This window comes from Dendrobates tinctorius, unplaced genomic scaffold, assembly GCF_039654945.1.
Source record: "Dendrobates tinctorius isolate UK_male_01 unplaced genomic scaffold, ASM3965494v1 ptg000129l, whole genome shotgun sequence".
Classification (NCBI taxonomy): Eukaryota; Metazoa; Chordata; class Amphibia; order Anura; family Dendrobatidae; genus Dendrobates; species Dendrobates tinctorius.
In genome coordinates this window covers 48,972,078-48,987,290 of record NW_027361797.1, presented here as the reverse complement: position 1 = coordinate 48,987,290, position 15,213 = coordinate 48,972,078, and the positions used below count along the sequence as shown (strand labels likewise).

General features: G+C 41.5%; 1 protein-coding gene across 3 annotated transcripts in view; it reads left to right on the top strand.

Moving 5' to 3' along the window:
- Positions 1-15,213, top strand: part of PRKAR1B (protein kinase cAMP-dependent type I regulatory subunit beta) — a 182,502-nt gene that overhangs the window by 25,283 nt on the left and 142,006 nt on the right. For 2 of the 3 annotated variants that reach the window (XM_073543099.1, XM_073543100.1), the window contains exon 3: positions 11,019-11,189. In XM_073543099.1, the coding sequence (XP_073399200.1) occupies positions 11,019-11,189 (171 nt within the window). Of the gene's footprint in view, positions 1-4,736; positions 5,084-11,018; positions 11,190-15,213 lie in introns of those variants that run through there. The other variant, XM_073543102.1, reaches the window with a different exon arrangement.

Below are 15,213 nucleotides of genomic sequence, written 5' to 3'. Positions count from 1 at the left end.
GGAGGGCAACGAGACAGAAAGAGGAAGAGAGCAGGGATTCCTGGCAGGGAGAGGTCTAGGTGTGGTCTTTCGGGCCATCCATATCGACCTATTTTATCCATTTAGAAGATCAGTACAAATAAGTTTGCTGCCAGTCCCCTCCCAAGTAGCCGTGTCATATAATGATATTATGCTGGATGTCGGAACCTGGCGGCAACGAAATGTGCATGAGAGGAGCCCCTTCCCCCCTGATGAGGGGAACCAATATTCGATCGGCATGTAGGATTTCAACAGTAAGTGCCCACCTATGGGGTGATGCTTGGGACACAATTATTAGCAGTGACTGTAAGTCATTTTTGTGTTCTTACTTTATTCCTGCTGATCACCGGAGTATTCCGCTTTTTGTTTTTTTAAAATCCGCCATCCGGTTCCAGAGATATAAGCCTTTTTATTTAGCTTTAATTTGAGGTGTGGCACAGGCTCGTGAATAAAGACCCGCCCCTGAGGATCCAGATAGCCACGCCTCTTAATAAAAAAAACTTTAAAACTAGCCCTAAATAAAAAGGCCTATAGCTCTGGATCCGGATGGATATGTGCACACTTTATTTGCAGCAGACATTTGTGCACTAAAAAGTGTCTCTTGGCAGGAAAAACCTTGCGTAAAATATGAGCATTTTTACCTTTTTTTTGCTGCGTTTTTAACTGCGTTTGCGATGCGTTTTTTCCCATTCATTAGAATGGGTGAAACATCCTGAGAAATTTGACATGATGCAGATTTGAAACTGCTTCAAATCCGCAAGGACAAAATAAGCAGCTTGTGCAGGAGAGGTAAAAAATCTGATTCACTTTATTGGGACTGTAAAACTGCGGCAAAAGCGCAACTTGTGAATAAGCTCCATGGCCATGGGCTACAAATGGAGGCATACTCAGGTGGTCGGCATTGGCTCCAGAAGTGATGACTGCGTTGTCCACATCAGGACCGCTGTTATGGGCTGACTGGAACAACACGTCATCCGACATTTCGCCAATAACAGGCTTCATCAGTTCACTAACATCCCGAAAATGCACTCCTCACCTTCGACCACTAGTGCAGCCAGTGGGGGGGGGTGACAGCACTGAAATATGCCTCTGATTGTTACTTTATAATAACCCATGCTTAAGAAAACCGTTTTTAATACTGGACAATCCATATCTTACTAGAAATGTGTTTTTGTTACCTGCAATACCAACTTCCACCATGACGAATGGGAATTATTGCTCATTGAGTCCAATACAACAGCGCCCCCATTCCTAGCAGAACGTTATTTAGGCAAAAGCAATATTTAATCCGTGGATTCATTTAGTAACTCGTCCCCCATTAGCACCTACATCAAGATGTTTAATTAACCTGTTCGTTCTCGGATCAAAATCTTTAATTACTATCGTATTAAATAACACGTGGCAAAATATAGAAAACTGCTAATCTTACCTGGATTTTATCCCGCACCTCGCTTCAAGTTTCTAAATTAGCTTCATTAAAATAAAATGAAATCTAAATGCAGAACAAGATGATGATTTCTTATAGACGTCCGCCCACAGCGTATACTTGGATGGGAACGGGATCTGCTGAGTGAACTGGGGACTACTGGGCATGGACCCAACGTGGGGAGGAGGGCAGGTGACTCAGTCAATAGGGTGTTTGTCACAACCGTCCAATTTTATCCCAGATTACAAATATAATTCCTGTCTTGCTTGTGGGAAAGATGTCTGTACTTGGGCTGGATCCAGTATTGCACTGGATACACAGCAATTTAATTTATTAATATTTATTTTATTATTATATTCTTTTAAATTATTTAGTTCATTATTATTATTTAATGTTGTATTACTTTATTTTTTCCATTTTTTAAATTATTTAGTTCATTATTATTTATTATTTTATTTTTGTCATTTTTTTATTATTTAGTTCATTATTTTTATTTATTTTATGTATTTTTTATTATTTTTTTTATGTTGTGTTTTTAATTATTTAGTTCATTATTATTATTTATTGATTTTTTTATTATTTTTTATTTTATTTTTGTCATTAGTTCATTATTATTATTATTTATTTTGTTTTTTATGCATTTTTTATTTTTTTTATTTTATATTTTTTATTGATTGGTTTATTATTATTTTTTATTATATTTTTTATTTTATTTTTGTATTTTTTTAATTATTTAGTTCATTATTATTTATTTTTTATGTATTTTTTATTTTATTTTTTTATGTTGTTTTTTTTAATTATTTAGTTCATTATTATTTATTTTATTTTTTATGTATTTTTTATTATTTGTTTTATTATTTTAATTTATGTTGTGTTTTTGTTATTGTTTAGTTTATTATTGTTATTATTATTATTATTATTATTATTACTATTATCATTATTTAGTCCTTATAGTAATTATATCTAAAATTACAATAATCTGATTTATAACTAGACTTTAATGGCATAAATTCCTTACATGTTCAGATTCCGTCTCTGGGACCTTATCAGCTGCCGCAATCTCTATCTTTTAAGGAAAGGTGGCCGCAAGTGGCCCTCTGTATTGACGGCTATAGAAGTTGCAGAAAAAAATTGTGACTATGCTCTATGTACCAAAGTACATATAGAGTATTGTTGGTGTGCCCTTTTGTGATGACCAAAAATTCCCACATATCCACACCCCTTTTTCAGGTCATCCCTCTTCCGATCACCTTCAACTCCTCTCTCATGAACCCTAAATGTACGTTAGGACATCGTGCCTCTGATGGTGCATCCTGGCGAAACACATAAGGAACCTTCCAGAATTACTAGTTTTGGGAAGTTTTGATGGCGCTTAGTATATTTTCTGACTCTACTGGGGGTCCAAGAGGTCCCCTCAATGTATGTTAGGATACCGTGCCTCTGATGGTGCATCCTGGCGAAACACGTAAGGAATCTTCCAGAATTGCTGGTTTTGGGAAGTTTCGATGGAGCTAGCTTAGGAGATTTTCTAATTGTCCTTACTGTATAAACTGAAACCTCAGTACTTACTGTCAGTAACCACCTGTCTCCTCAGGTATCTGGTGGCAGCCGGTGACTGCTTCCTGTCTCCACCATATCCAGGCAGTGTGACCCGTGTTCTGTTAACTTTGAGCTTGTGAACTCTACTTCCATGTATCACTTAGTTTACTGTGTGCAACAGGTAAATGATAGAATCACGTTGCAGATCTAGCAGAGTTCTGAAGTCTGAGTAATAATAATAACCCCGCCCACACAACTGATTGGCTGCTTTCTTTAAATATTGACACTGTCTATTGGACCAGGAGGCACGAGACACGTAGTCTTGCACTGATAATCTCCTGCTGATAAAACACTGACTATCATGATCCAGGTTGGATGATGACAGTTAAACGCACATGTAACCTTTTTTTTTCCTTAAGCTGTGTGCTTAAGTTTGGTTTTGCCCAAAGTGGCCATTAGGATTATTACACAGTGGTGTCTTTTGTTCTAGTTTGCCCCCGGTGGTGGTTAGCGTTATTACACGGGAATCACTAACAGGTGTGATTCCTCTGGCTTAACTATAAAGGTGTGTCATGTGCTCTCACTGGTGTTGGTGATAGTGTTCATTTCCAACCATCCTTGTTGGAGAAAGGAGCTAGAGAGTTCCTTGCAGCACAGTCAGAGTCCTGGTGTGGAAGGAGTCAGAGGGGATTTCCTTGCAGCTCTGACAGAGCTTGGTGGCAGCTATTCAGGAGGAAAGCTGCATTCTGGTGGTGGACTCTGTTGCTGGGAGCAAGAGCAACAGAGCAAAGCTAAGTGGTGTTTCCCTGTTTGTGCCTTTCCTTTATGTGTGTTTCAGTGCAGTGGTGGGATTAGTCTCTGCACCGGCCATTTCACTAGAAAGGGGTAGGTGCAGGGCGAGCTAGTGTTTCAAGGTATCCTGAGCGGCGCCCGGTGCGGAACCAGCCTAGGGATCGGTAGGAGTGTAGAGACACTGACTCAGGGGAGGGCAGGAGGTCTCCACATCCCCGTTCCCTATCTCAGGGCCCACCATTGTAATTGTTTCCCTGGTGTTTCCCCTTATTATTTAACTTCGCCCTGCTGGAGGCGGTGTATCCAGGGTCGCGTGTGTCATAAATTCGCCCTGCTGGAGGCGGTGTGTCTAGTCACACGTTGACCATTACACTGATCATATTGAAACAAAAAACACAGAATAGTAAGTCATACATCACTGGAATCAGGGTCTCAGCCCCTACATCTCAGATTACATGCGAAAAACCTGCCAACAGAGTCCCTTTAACTTTTTTGGATCACTCTCTTGCCTTATTTCTAACATGCTGTCAAACATCGTAGTCAACAAAGCCCCCACAGCCCTTCCGTGGGTATTTGTTGTGTTTTATCTCAAGCAGAACTGATGTAATTAGTAAATTCTTCTGGGATTTTATTTTTGAGGGGGCTGTTGAATAATTCTATAAAAATGTCATTTTGGGGGCTAAATTTGGAGAGACTACCTACATTAGTATTCCAATGTTCCAAGTTTATACATTTTGCTAATAAACTAATTTTTTCATTGGGGGGAGTGTGGAATAATTTTAGGATTTTGATTGCTGTTCTATGTTCTGTTATTTTCTTGAAATAAATAAAATACTTGCGATACGCCTGCGTCACAGTGCGACCCCCTCCGGCCACCCCCTGAAGTAACACGGCGTACGCGCCCGGTGTAAGCGGACAGACAGGATTTGGAGCTGTTTAGAATGATCTGTACAAGAGGGAGAGAAGGGAGAATGAGATTCCGAATTGGCTGGTTGTCATGGTAATGTAAGAATAGCGAGCTGTTTACTGTAGAAATATTCCGCCATCGGGTCCACACGGCACAGCGCGCGCCTGATAACTGATGTCTGGAGAGCTGATCGTACCCAAGGACTATCCTCTCTAGAAGTCGTCCAACGCTGCGGGACTTATGGGACACCAGGATGGCTCGTAAGGGTACCAGTCCTGGATATTGCCCTCGCGGCCGTGGCATCCACGAGTGGAAATTGTACCCGGGCAAGACTCTGCTCCTGATAATGCCGCTGCTGTTTCTTTAGGGCGTCCAGACTCGAGTAGTCGCTGAATCACATGGTAACCTCTACCTTTTACCTCTTTAATTTATTATCATGTGTCAGTGATGTGTTTGTTGGCCGGGCGAAATGCTTACAGTCTGCAGTGGTCCCATGAAGGGACAGGGGTTTCCAACTTCTTGAAAGTTTCTGAAAAATTAAGATTTTTTTTTTTTTTTTTTTTGCATCTACATTCTGTATGTAGTTTATTTGCTTTTTTTTGGATTTAGGTTTCCATGGATATATAGAATTTATTGTACCTAAATGTCTTTTGTTACACAGTTTTTTTTTTTTTTTCCGATATATTTTCTGTATTAATTCCTCTGATTTGTTTTTGTTTTATTGTTTTGCTTCCAATGGATAAATTTTTTTAAAAAAAATCGGTCCTGTTTATGTGATGATCACACGGAATGGGAAGGTTTTTATCACTGAAATGAATCAGAAGCGTCACAGTTTCTCGTCACAGATCTTCATTTATCATATATGGATTGTGTTGCAGATTTTCCATAGAATACATAGATCGTGCTGTAGTTTTTATTAATTGATTGCAAGTAGAGATCTCGAAGATCTTAAGGATTTGATGCATACATAGTACCTTGTAAAAATGCTTGCGTTCCCCTGATTCTACCGCTCTTTTCCGTTTCGCGCTGCGTCGCTCCATTACAGAGATATTCGCATTTCTTCTGGAGCGCAGTATGTGAAATCTCTGCTTGCAGACCAACGGCTTTAAAAAAACATTAAAGTGAAACGAAACTTTTTGAAAAACTTTTGCCTAAAGTGTCAAAAAGCCGATGTGATGGTGTGATATGTTATGTGGTATCATTTTGTGACTATTTATATTTTACGGATTTCCATAGTGTTCTCTGTTATGAATAGGTCACCGAGGAGGATGGCAGGAATAGGCTAGGCCACCAGGAAACCAGAAAGGTTGGTAACTTAGGGGATTGCAGACCCCTGATCCTAACAACACAACTAGCAGTAGCCGTGGGGAGTACCTACAGTGCCCTAGACGCCTCTGCACAACCGGAGAACTAACTAAGCTTAAAGCAAGAACGGTGAACTCTAAACTGCCCCGGAGTAGAACCCCAAAGAAATAGCCCCCAAACATATAATGTCGGTGAGACAAAATGAGGCACAAACGCAGGCAGAAAATAGACTGAGCAAATGATGGGGCCCAAACTGTCTAGATAGGATAGGAAAGGAAAGACACTGTCTGCAATCACGCAGAAACCCTAAAAAATCCAACACGTCTGATGTACAAAAAACACTGAGGTCTCATGACCTCACTCCCGCTAGATCAGCAATCTGGTGTGAACTGGCAGCAAAGCAAAAGAGACTAATATAACAGGGGACTGAACAAACTGACACAAGCTGTAACATATGGAGCGGGGTCCAGCACTGCCCCAGCAGGGAGCACACTGAACCCTCACAGCAAAGCAGAAAGAGGCAAAACCAGATCAGATGCAAAGGATTAGCAAATGAACAACTTAACTGAAAAGGAGACAGCAGACCTCAAAATGCACAGGAAGAAACTAATCACCAGCAGCAACTGAGGGAAGCCTGCTCACTTATATCCTCCCAGTCAGTAACCCCTGATTTCCAATCATCGTCGTCAGGTGGCAGACTTCTCTCAACCCGGCCAGCTCCACTACCTGCAATAACCACAAGAGGGAGCCCCGACTCAGAAGTCAGATCAAGAGAATTCACAACAGTTCTCTTGTTGCCCTGGATCATTCCGTGCATTCCCCATATTGTCTAGAGTCTCAATTACCTTTCAAAAGTCTGATAATTGAATTAGCTCACTTACTGTCTGCAGTCTGACTGTATCTATGCCTCTTGATGAACCCCCTGTAGTACCTTAATCCCCAAGGCACCTTTGTCAGGTCTGGGAGGCCTGAAAACCGCCCCAACCTGTCTGACTACCCCTGGACATAAGGAGGGGGCTGGGGAGGACAGGAGCTGTACAAGTCAGACCCTGTGTGGTGAGGATCGTGTGAAGACAGCACGTCAGAGAGAAGGGGAAGCATATGGAATCATTTTATCCTCTGTCTGCTGGATTATTGGACTCTCATTTCCTTTGACATTCATTCTGTTACTGAACTGCATTCGTGTTCTGGACTGTTGTATCCTCAGTGTGGTGGATTGTTTATGGACCTTTTAGTTTTGCCTATAATAAAGGTCTTGGGATTGTTTACACTTCCCTCGCTCTGTTGATTGTGTGGTATCGGAGAAGGACCCCGTGACAGCCGATAACAATACATCGTTATGAACTCAGTCCTGTTAGATTGGGATAAAATATAACATTAAAGTGGACTGACAATGGAAGCTTCATGTATTATTAAATAAATCTCTTGTACTTGATGAAGCTGGTGAATTAACTTGGAAAATCTATGTACATATGGCTGTATATTTATCAGATAAAAATAAGCATTTTCTGTGTCTAGCAAGAGCTGGACCCGTAAAATGGGTTGTCCGGTTAAAACAAGTTATCAATTTTTCATAGGATAGGGTATAACTTGTTGATTAGTGAGGGTCAGACCACTGGAACTGGCACTGATCAGCAAAACAGGGAACTCTTATCCCCTTTAGTATGGAGCAGCTGTGTGCAGCGCTGGATCATCCCTCCATTTATTCTCTATGGAGCTGCCAATCTCTGCACTCAGCCCCGTAGAGAATGAATGGATCATCTGACCTGCTGTTCCATTTTGTTAGGGGGATAAATATTCCCTGATCTGCTGATCAGTTGGGGTTCCATCAGTCATCGTTCAACAAGTTATCAGCAATCCTGCGGGTAAGTTATTAAATGTTTTCACCGGACAATCCTTTTAATATCAGGCAGGGAAACATTCACAAATACAGCCATTCTTACATGGATTTTCGAAGTAAGTACACCAGACTCATCAGATCTAAGATATCTATTTAATTAGGCACACAGTTTATTTTGTGAAATCTGACGACAGATCTGCTTTAACATTTCAGATCTACATTCAAAGCCTGCATAAATAATTGGGTAGCGTTGTAAATTTGACAGTACTTATCTTGTCCTAATTCGGGTTATGATATAGAACCAGGGACCCTGATATATCACTTACTGGGCTGCTTGTTGTAGTTTTGATATAATCCCTATTTTCTCTACTGTAGATCTAGCAGCTCTCTGAATGCTGAGCTCTGTACAACCCCGCCCACACCACTGATTGGCAGCTTTCTGTCTACACCGTGCATAGGTAGAAATCTAACAATCAGTGGTGGGGGTGTGGCTGGACACCCTGGCAGCAGGTTTACCAGTGATTAGCTGATAAAACACTGATTTGATCAAAACTGCAGCAAGCAGCCTAGTGAGTGACACATCGCTGGAATCAGGGTCTCTGCCACTAGATTACGCTGTTCTCTGATTAAGTACCAAAAACCTAGTGACAGATTCACTTTAAAGGGGTTGTCTGTGATCACACACAACCCCTTTAAGCTTGTCCTCAGCTACTAGGTTCATTAGTTCTCGCCTGCTTGCGGAGCTCTGATCATTTCTGCCCAGAAGGGATTACACATGGCAGCGCCGGGCAGCAGGCATAGTTTGTATTTCGAAAGTATGCTTTGATTGCGCTTTTCCAATATCATTTCGTACCCAGTATCATTTTTCTCCTTTTTTTCACCCCTCATTTTCACGGTCACTTAGGGGTATCAATTTTTTAATAACTGTGGGCAGATCTGAAGAAAGTCTTTCAACATTGTATTACATCTATGAGCAGAAATTGCTTTGACATTTACCCAGGAAATATGAGTGCGTAATCGTATTACTCGGATCTGGACTGACTCCCTTCAGCCTCACAGATAAACGCTCCTATCCAGTGTTTAGAGACAACCCGATCCGCCGTATCCTCGGACCAGCTCTGGGGGTATGCTAGGGTGACCAGAATTCATGTCATTTTGCTGGGAATTTCTTTTTAGCGCATCTTCTAAAATTAGAAAAAGCTCAATAAATAATATCCCTGGAGTCACTCTTATCATGACCCATCCACAGTTGATTTCTGTTCTGTATGCATCAATATTCATCACCTCTATCGGAATCCTTTCTATTCGATCACTTGGCAAAAATCCGAATTTTTTTTATACCTGGTGTAAATGCCGCCGTTCTCCTGAATCCGGCGATGGTTTTCTTTTTTTCCTACTCCTCACCGTTCCTGAGATATGGCCCTCTACTCTTTGTATATAATTGCATTCTTTTTATCCAACTGGGTGTGGTCCTGAAGAAGACGCCTCCATATAAGGGCTGAGTGTGACGCCCACTTGGCTAATAAGACTAGATTTCTATACCGAGAATAAAGAGCCATATCTCAGGATTGGAGAGGCGCAGGAACGAAAGAAAAACAACGCCAGATTCAGGAGAACGGCGGCGTTTACACAAGATTTTAAAAGTACATATTTATGGCAAGTGACAGGTCTTCTTAAAGGGGTTGTCACCTGACATCCTAAAGGGCAAATTCATATAGTGCCCCAGTGAGTTTTCCTCTGTTATCATATTGCTGCAAAAGGATGATTTCAGGTGGCCGCCTTGCAAGTGCTCTAATGTTATAAGAAATAATATACCGTATATAAGAAAAAGCTGCATAGAATTTTTTTATTTATTTTTTTTTTTAATGTGAGAATTACATCTGTAAAAGGATTTTAAAAAAAAAAAATGAAATTATTTTTAACTGAAATAATGGATAATTGTTTCACTTTTCGGACAATACGCGGATTTGTATTGGCTGATGTAAAATAAATCTTGAGGGCAATAACAGTAATTTTTTATTTATTTTTTTATTGCTTTTTTTTATTGTGTTGGGTGATGATTTGTCCACTAGAGGTGCTGTTGGACTGTAGTATTTGTGGGATTTGTATAGGGGTTCTCACCTTGTAGGGGATTATTGCCTCGTTATGTTCCATATTTAGGTGTATGTATAAGTTTGGGCATGTAACAGGGTCTCCGGATGGTCTGAGCCCCCCCATTCACATCGCCCCAGCTACTGTATGTCACATCTGTGTGTGTTATATGGCAAAAATTAATATGAAAATGTGATGTGCAATGTTAGGCTGCGTTCACACGTTGCATGTTTGGTGCAGATTTTCACACGGATTTCCAGTCTAATTTTTAGAGGCGGAAATGCTGTGGATTTGAGTTTACAAATTCTTGTGTAAAATCCGCACTAAATATTCAGCATGTGAACATGGCTTTAAAGGGAAACTGACATGTCGAAAATGGTTTCCGATCTGCAGGCAGGATGTGATAGAGCAGGAGGAGCCGATCAGTTCGATAGACATGTGTGTATTTTATTCATTGAAATCCCTGATATTTGCATGTGTGTTGAGTCCAGTGGGCGGTCCTACTAGTGATTGACAGCTATTGACAACTATCATGCACAGTGTTACAGGAGAAACTGTCAATCACTAGTAGGACCGCCCACTAGACTTCAATCCAGTCCAGTGGGCTGTCCTACTAGAGATTGACAGCTACATGCATACACAGTTGTACAGGAGAGACTGTCATTCACTAGTAGGACCGCTCACTGGACTTCTATCCATACAAATACCAGGTATTTTAATGGATAAAATACAAGTTATGCTGAATTTTTTCCCCGCAAACCTATATATCATCCCGATCAGCTTCCCCTTCTCTATCCCGTGCCGTCCACAGATCGGACTGCTTGTACAACGCGACACACTCCCTTTCAGGTGCCCATATACCTTAGATACAGTAGTTTTCATCCAGTCTGGTTCCGCTGACAGCTACGGGATCTCTCCCATCTGCCACATGCATTTGAATACTTTTGAACTGAACTTTGATCACTACATGGTTCTATGGATGTTTTTCCCATTTTTTTAGTATTTTTATTGTAAAAAAAAAAGTGAAACTTTTTTTTAAAAAAAATATTTTTTTTAATTAATTGCTATTCATTCACAGCGCTGTCATTCTGTATTTACAGGAAGAATGCAAACAGATATTGGCTCAGCAGAAGTCCAACTCCCAGTCGGACTCTCACGACGATGAAATCTCTCCACCGCCTCCGAACCCTGTGGTCAAAGCCCGGCGTAGGAGAGGGGGAGTCAGCGCTGAGGTGTACACGGAGGAAGATGCCGTGTCCTATGTTAGAAAGGTAATGTGTGTGGTTACTGGCCACCTCTGCAGTCTTATCAGTGGTGGCTGGTCTCCTAAGCCAATCTTTTTCCTACAGAGCTTGTAAGCGCTGCTCTGAAACTAACTGGATCAGCTAGGCTATGCTGCCTCTGCTTGCAGCATCGGAGAGAACTGTTAGGCCCTGTGCACACGGTGCGGATTCTTCTGCGGATCCGCTGCGGATCTGCAGCAGAACTGCAGGTGATGTACAGTACCATTACAGCCTATGTAAAAAAAAAAACCCGTTGTGCACATGCTGCGTTTTTTTCCGCACGGTTTTTGTGCCGAAAAAAAAAAGCAGCATGTGACTTCTGTTGTGCGGTTTTGCTGCAGTTTTCCACCTGCTCCATTCTACAAAACCGCAGGTGGAAAAACGCACAAAAAACACAGTAAAACCGTGAAAAAACAGGAAGAAATCCGCAGGTAAAATGCAGGTCATTTGACCTGCGGATTTAGTAAAATCCACGCGGAAAAATCCGCGGGAGGATCCGCACAGTGTGCACATAGCCTTAAGGCGGGGGGAGAAATGTGCTCCTGAAGAAAGATCTTGAGACAACTTTATGATTGCAGTAAAAGGGATGTGGTCATGTAAAAATTGGTTGTCTCCTTTGAAGACCTCCACTTAAGGCCTCATTCAGAGGTCCTTGTATCTCGATCACTGGCTTTCCTCTGGTCTCCTGACCCAAACTCAACATCCTCATATATGCCTACGAGGGATGTTGAGATTGGGATGTTTCGGGAGATCCATGGCCAACCCGTGTGTTCGAGGAACACAGATGTCTGAATGAGGCCTTAGGATGTAGGAGGAGGTAGAGTAATTCATCCTACTGAGGCCACCACAATGGATAGACAACTATGTAATATACAGTGGGTGTGGAAAGTATTCAGATCTCTTTAAATTTTTCACTCTTTGTTTCATTGTAGCCATTTGGTAAATTCAAAAAAGTTCATTTTTTTTCTCATTAATGTACACTCTGCACCCCATCTTGACGGAAAAAAAACAGAAATGTGGAAATTTTTGCAAATTTATTGAAAAAGAAAAACTGAAATGTCACATAGTCATATGTATTCAGACCCTTTGCTCAGTATTGAGTAGAAGCACCCTTTTGAGCTAGTACAGCCATGAGTCTTCTTGGGAATGATGCAATAAGTTTTTCATACCTGGATTTGGGGATCCTCTGCCATTCTTCCTTGCAGATCCTCTCCAGTTCCGTCAGGTTGGATGGTGAACGTTGGTGGACAGCCATTTTCAGGTCTCTTCAGAGATACTCAATTGGGCTTAGGTCAGGACTCTGGCTCGGCCAGTCAAGAATGGTCACAGAGTTGTTCTGAAGCCACTCCTTTGTTATTTTAGCTGTGTGCTTAGGGTCATTGTCTTGTTGGAAGGTGAACCGTCTGCCAAGTCTGAGGTCCAGGGCACTCTGGAAGAGGTTTTCATCCAGGATCTCTCTGTACTTGGCCACATTCATGTTTCCTTCAATTGCAACCAGTCGTCCTGTCCCTGCAGCTGAAAAACACCCCATAGCATGATGCTGCCACCGCCATGTTTCACTGTTGGGATTGTATTAGGTAGGTGATGAGCAGTGCCTGGTTTTCTCCACACATACCACTTAGAATTATCACCAAAAAGTTCTATCTTCATCTCATCAGACCAGAGAATCTTATTTCTCATAGTCTGGGAGTCCTTCATGTGTTTTTAGCAAACTCTATGCGGGCTCTCATATGTCTGGCACTGAGGAGAGGCTTCCGTCAAGCCACTGTGCCATAAAGGCCCGACTGGTGGAGGGCTGCAGTGATAGTTGACTTTGTGGAACTTTCTCCCATCTCCCTACTGCATCTGTGGAGCTCAGCCACAGTGATCTTGGGGTTCTTCTTTACCTCTCTCACCAAGGCTTTTCTCCGGCGATTGCTCAGTTTGGCTGGCGGCCAGGTCTAGGAAGACTTCTGGTGGTCCCAAACTTCTTCCATTTAAGGATTATGGAAGCCACTGTGCTCTTAGGAACCTTGAGTACTGCAGAAATTCTTTTGTAACCTTGTCTACAATTCTTGCCACAATTCTGTCTCTGAGCTCCTTGGCCAGTTCCTTTGACCTCATGATTCTCATTTGGTCTCACATGCACTGTGAGCTGTGAGACCAATATAGACAGGTGTGCGCCTTTACAAATCAAGTCCTATCAGTTTAATTAAACACAGCTGGACTCCAATGAAGGAGTAGAACCATCTCAAGGAGGATCACAAGGAAATGGACAGCATGTGACTTAAATAAGAGTGTCTGAGCAAAGGGTCTGAATACTTATGACCATGTGATATTTCAGTTTTTCTTTATTAATAAATTTGCAAAAATTTCTACATTTCTGTTTTTTCCAGTCAAGATGGGGTGCGTACATTAATGAGAAAAAAATGAACTTATTTGAATTTACCAAATGGCTTCAATGGAACAAACAGTGAAAAATTTAAAGGGGTCTGAATACTTTCCGTAGCAACTGTATAAAGGCACCAAATGTAATAAAGTTATAAAGAAATAAACACAATCTAAAATTGATAAGTAATTGTCAGGATGTCTCCATTGTCAGTGAGAATGGGGATTTAGGGCCCTTCGTCCTTGGTGATGGTGGAAGTCACCGTTCCATTGATGACCTGCCCGGTGATTCACGGGTCGTAAAAAGTCTTATCACTTTCTGAAACCACATTTTTTTGTACATTTTATTTTCTTGGTGTTTTATGCCTTTCTTGGTTCACTAGTTGTTATGGTCAGCGCCTCATTCTCGAGTCTTTCATTACTTAGGACTCGGAGATTAGATTAACATCTTCGCATTCCTTCGATATCATTACAGTACAGAAATACAGACAACCGCCCGAAATTCAGTTTTTGCAAAGCTTTATGGCTTCTCAACACTAAAGATGCGTTTGATTTATCACAATTAACAGCAATTCTGCTTTAGTAGATTCTTTGGTTTTGTTTTTACAAAGCTTTTTGGTAAAAATGGCCTGGGAAGTTTGTTTTTATGGGTCAGTACGGTTATGATGATACCAATTTTATCTAGTTTTTTTTTTTACTTCATATAAAGTAAAATGAAAATCTCCAAAATTACTTCAGAATTTATTGAAAAAGGTTCAATGAATTAAAGGGGTTGTCCAGGCTTGGGGTACAGTCACTGTATATGACTGGAGACTTATGAATCCTCACATTGTGCGCACTGCATAATGTGAGGGTTCTCTGGTGCCGACACCGTGAGGGGACGTTAATGTGTATGCGATTAGGCCACTCTCCAACTAAACATGTCTGACCTATCTCAATACACTTGGATTAAGCGAGGCTGGACACGTCTAGTCAGCATGTGATCGCATGTATGTAAATCACATACTTGCCAGATTTGTGAATCCTCACAATGCGCACTGTCAGGATTCTACAGTGATGGCGTGGGAAGTGGGTGGCCATGTGACTACAAGTATGCGATTTGGCCACATTCCAACTAGACATGTCCGAACTAACTCAATACACTTGGATTAAGTGAGGCTGGACACGTCTAGTCAGCATGTGATCGCATGTATGTAAATCACATACTTGCCAGATTTGTGAATCCTCACGATGCACACTGTCAGGATTCTACAGTGATGGCATGGGAAGTGGGCGGCCATGTGACTACAAGTATGCGATTTGGCCACATTCCAACTAGACATGTCCGAACTTACTCAATACATTTGGATTAAGCGACGCTGGACACGTCTAGTCAGCATATGATCGCATGTATGTAACTCACATACTCGCGAGGCTTGTGAATCCTCACAATGTGCACTCTCAGGATTTGCCGGTATCGGGAGTGGGTAGCCATGTAACCACAAGTATACAATTTGCATACTTACGCTCACATTCCAACTAGACATGTCTAGCCTTGGTCAGTACGGAAGTCTAGTTGGTATGTGACCGCATGTATGCCAATCACATTCTTGCCGTCACGCATTCGCCCGCTCTTGTCGCCAGCACTGGAGATTCAAGACAGCGT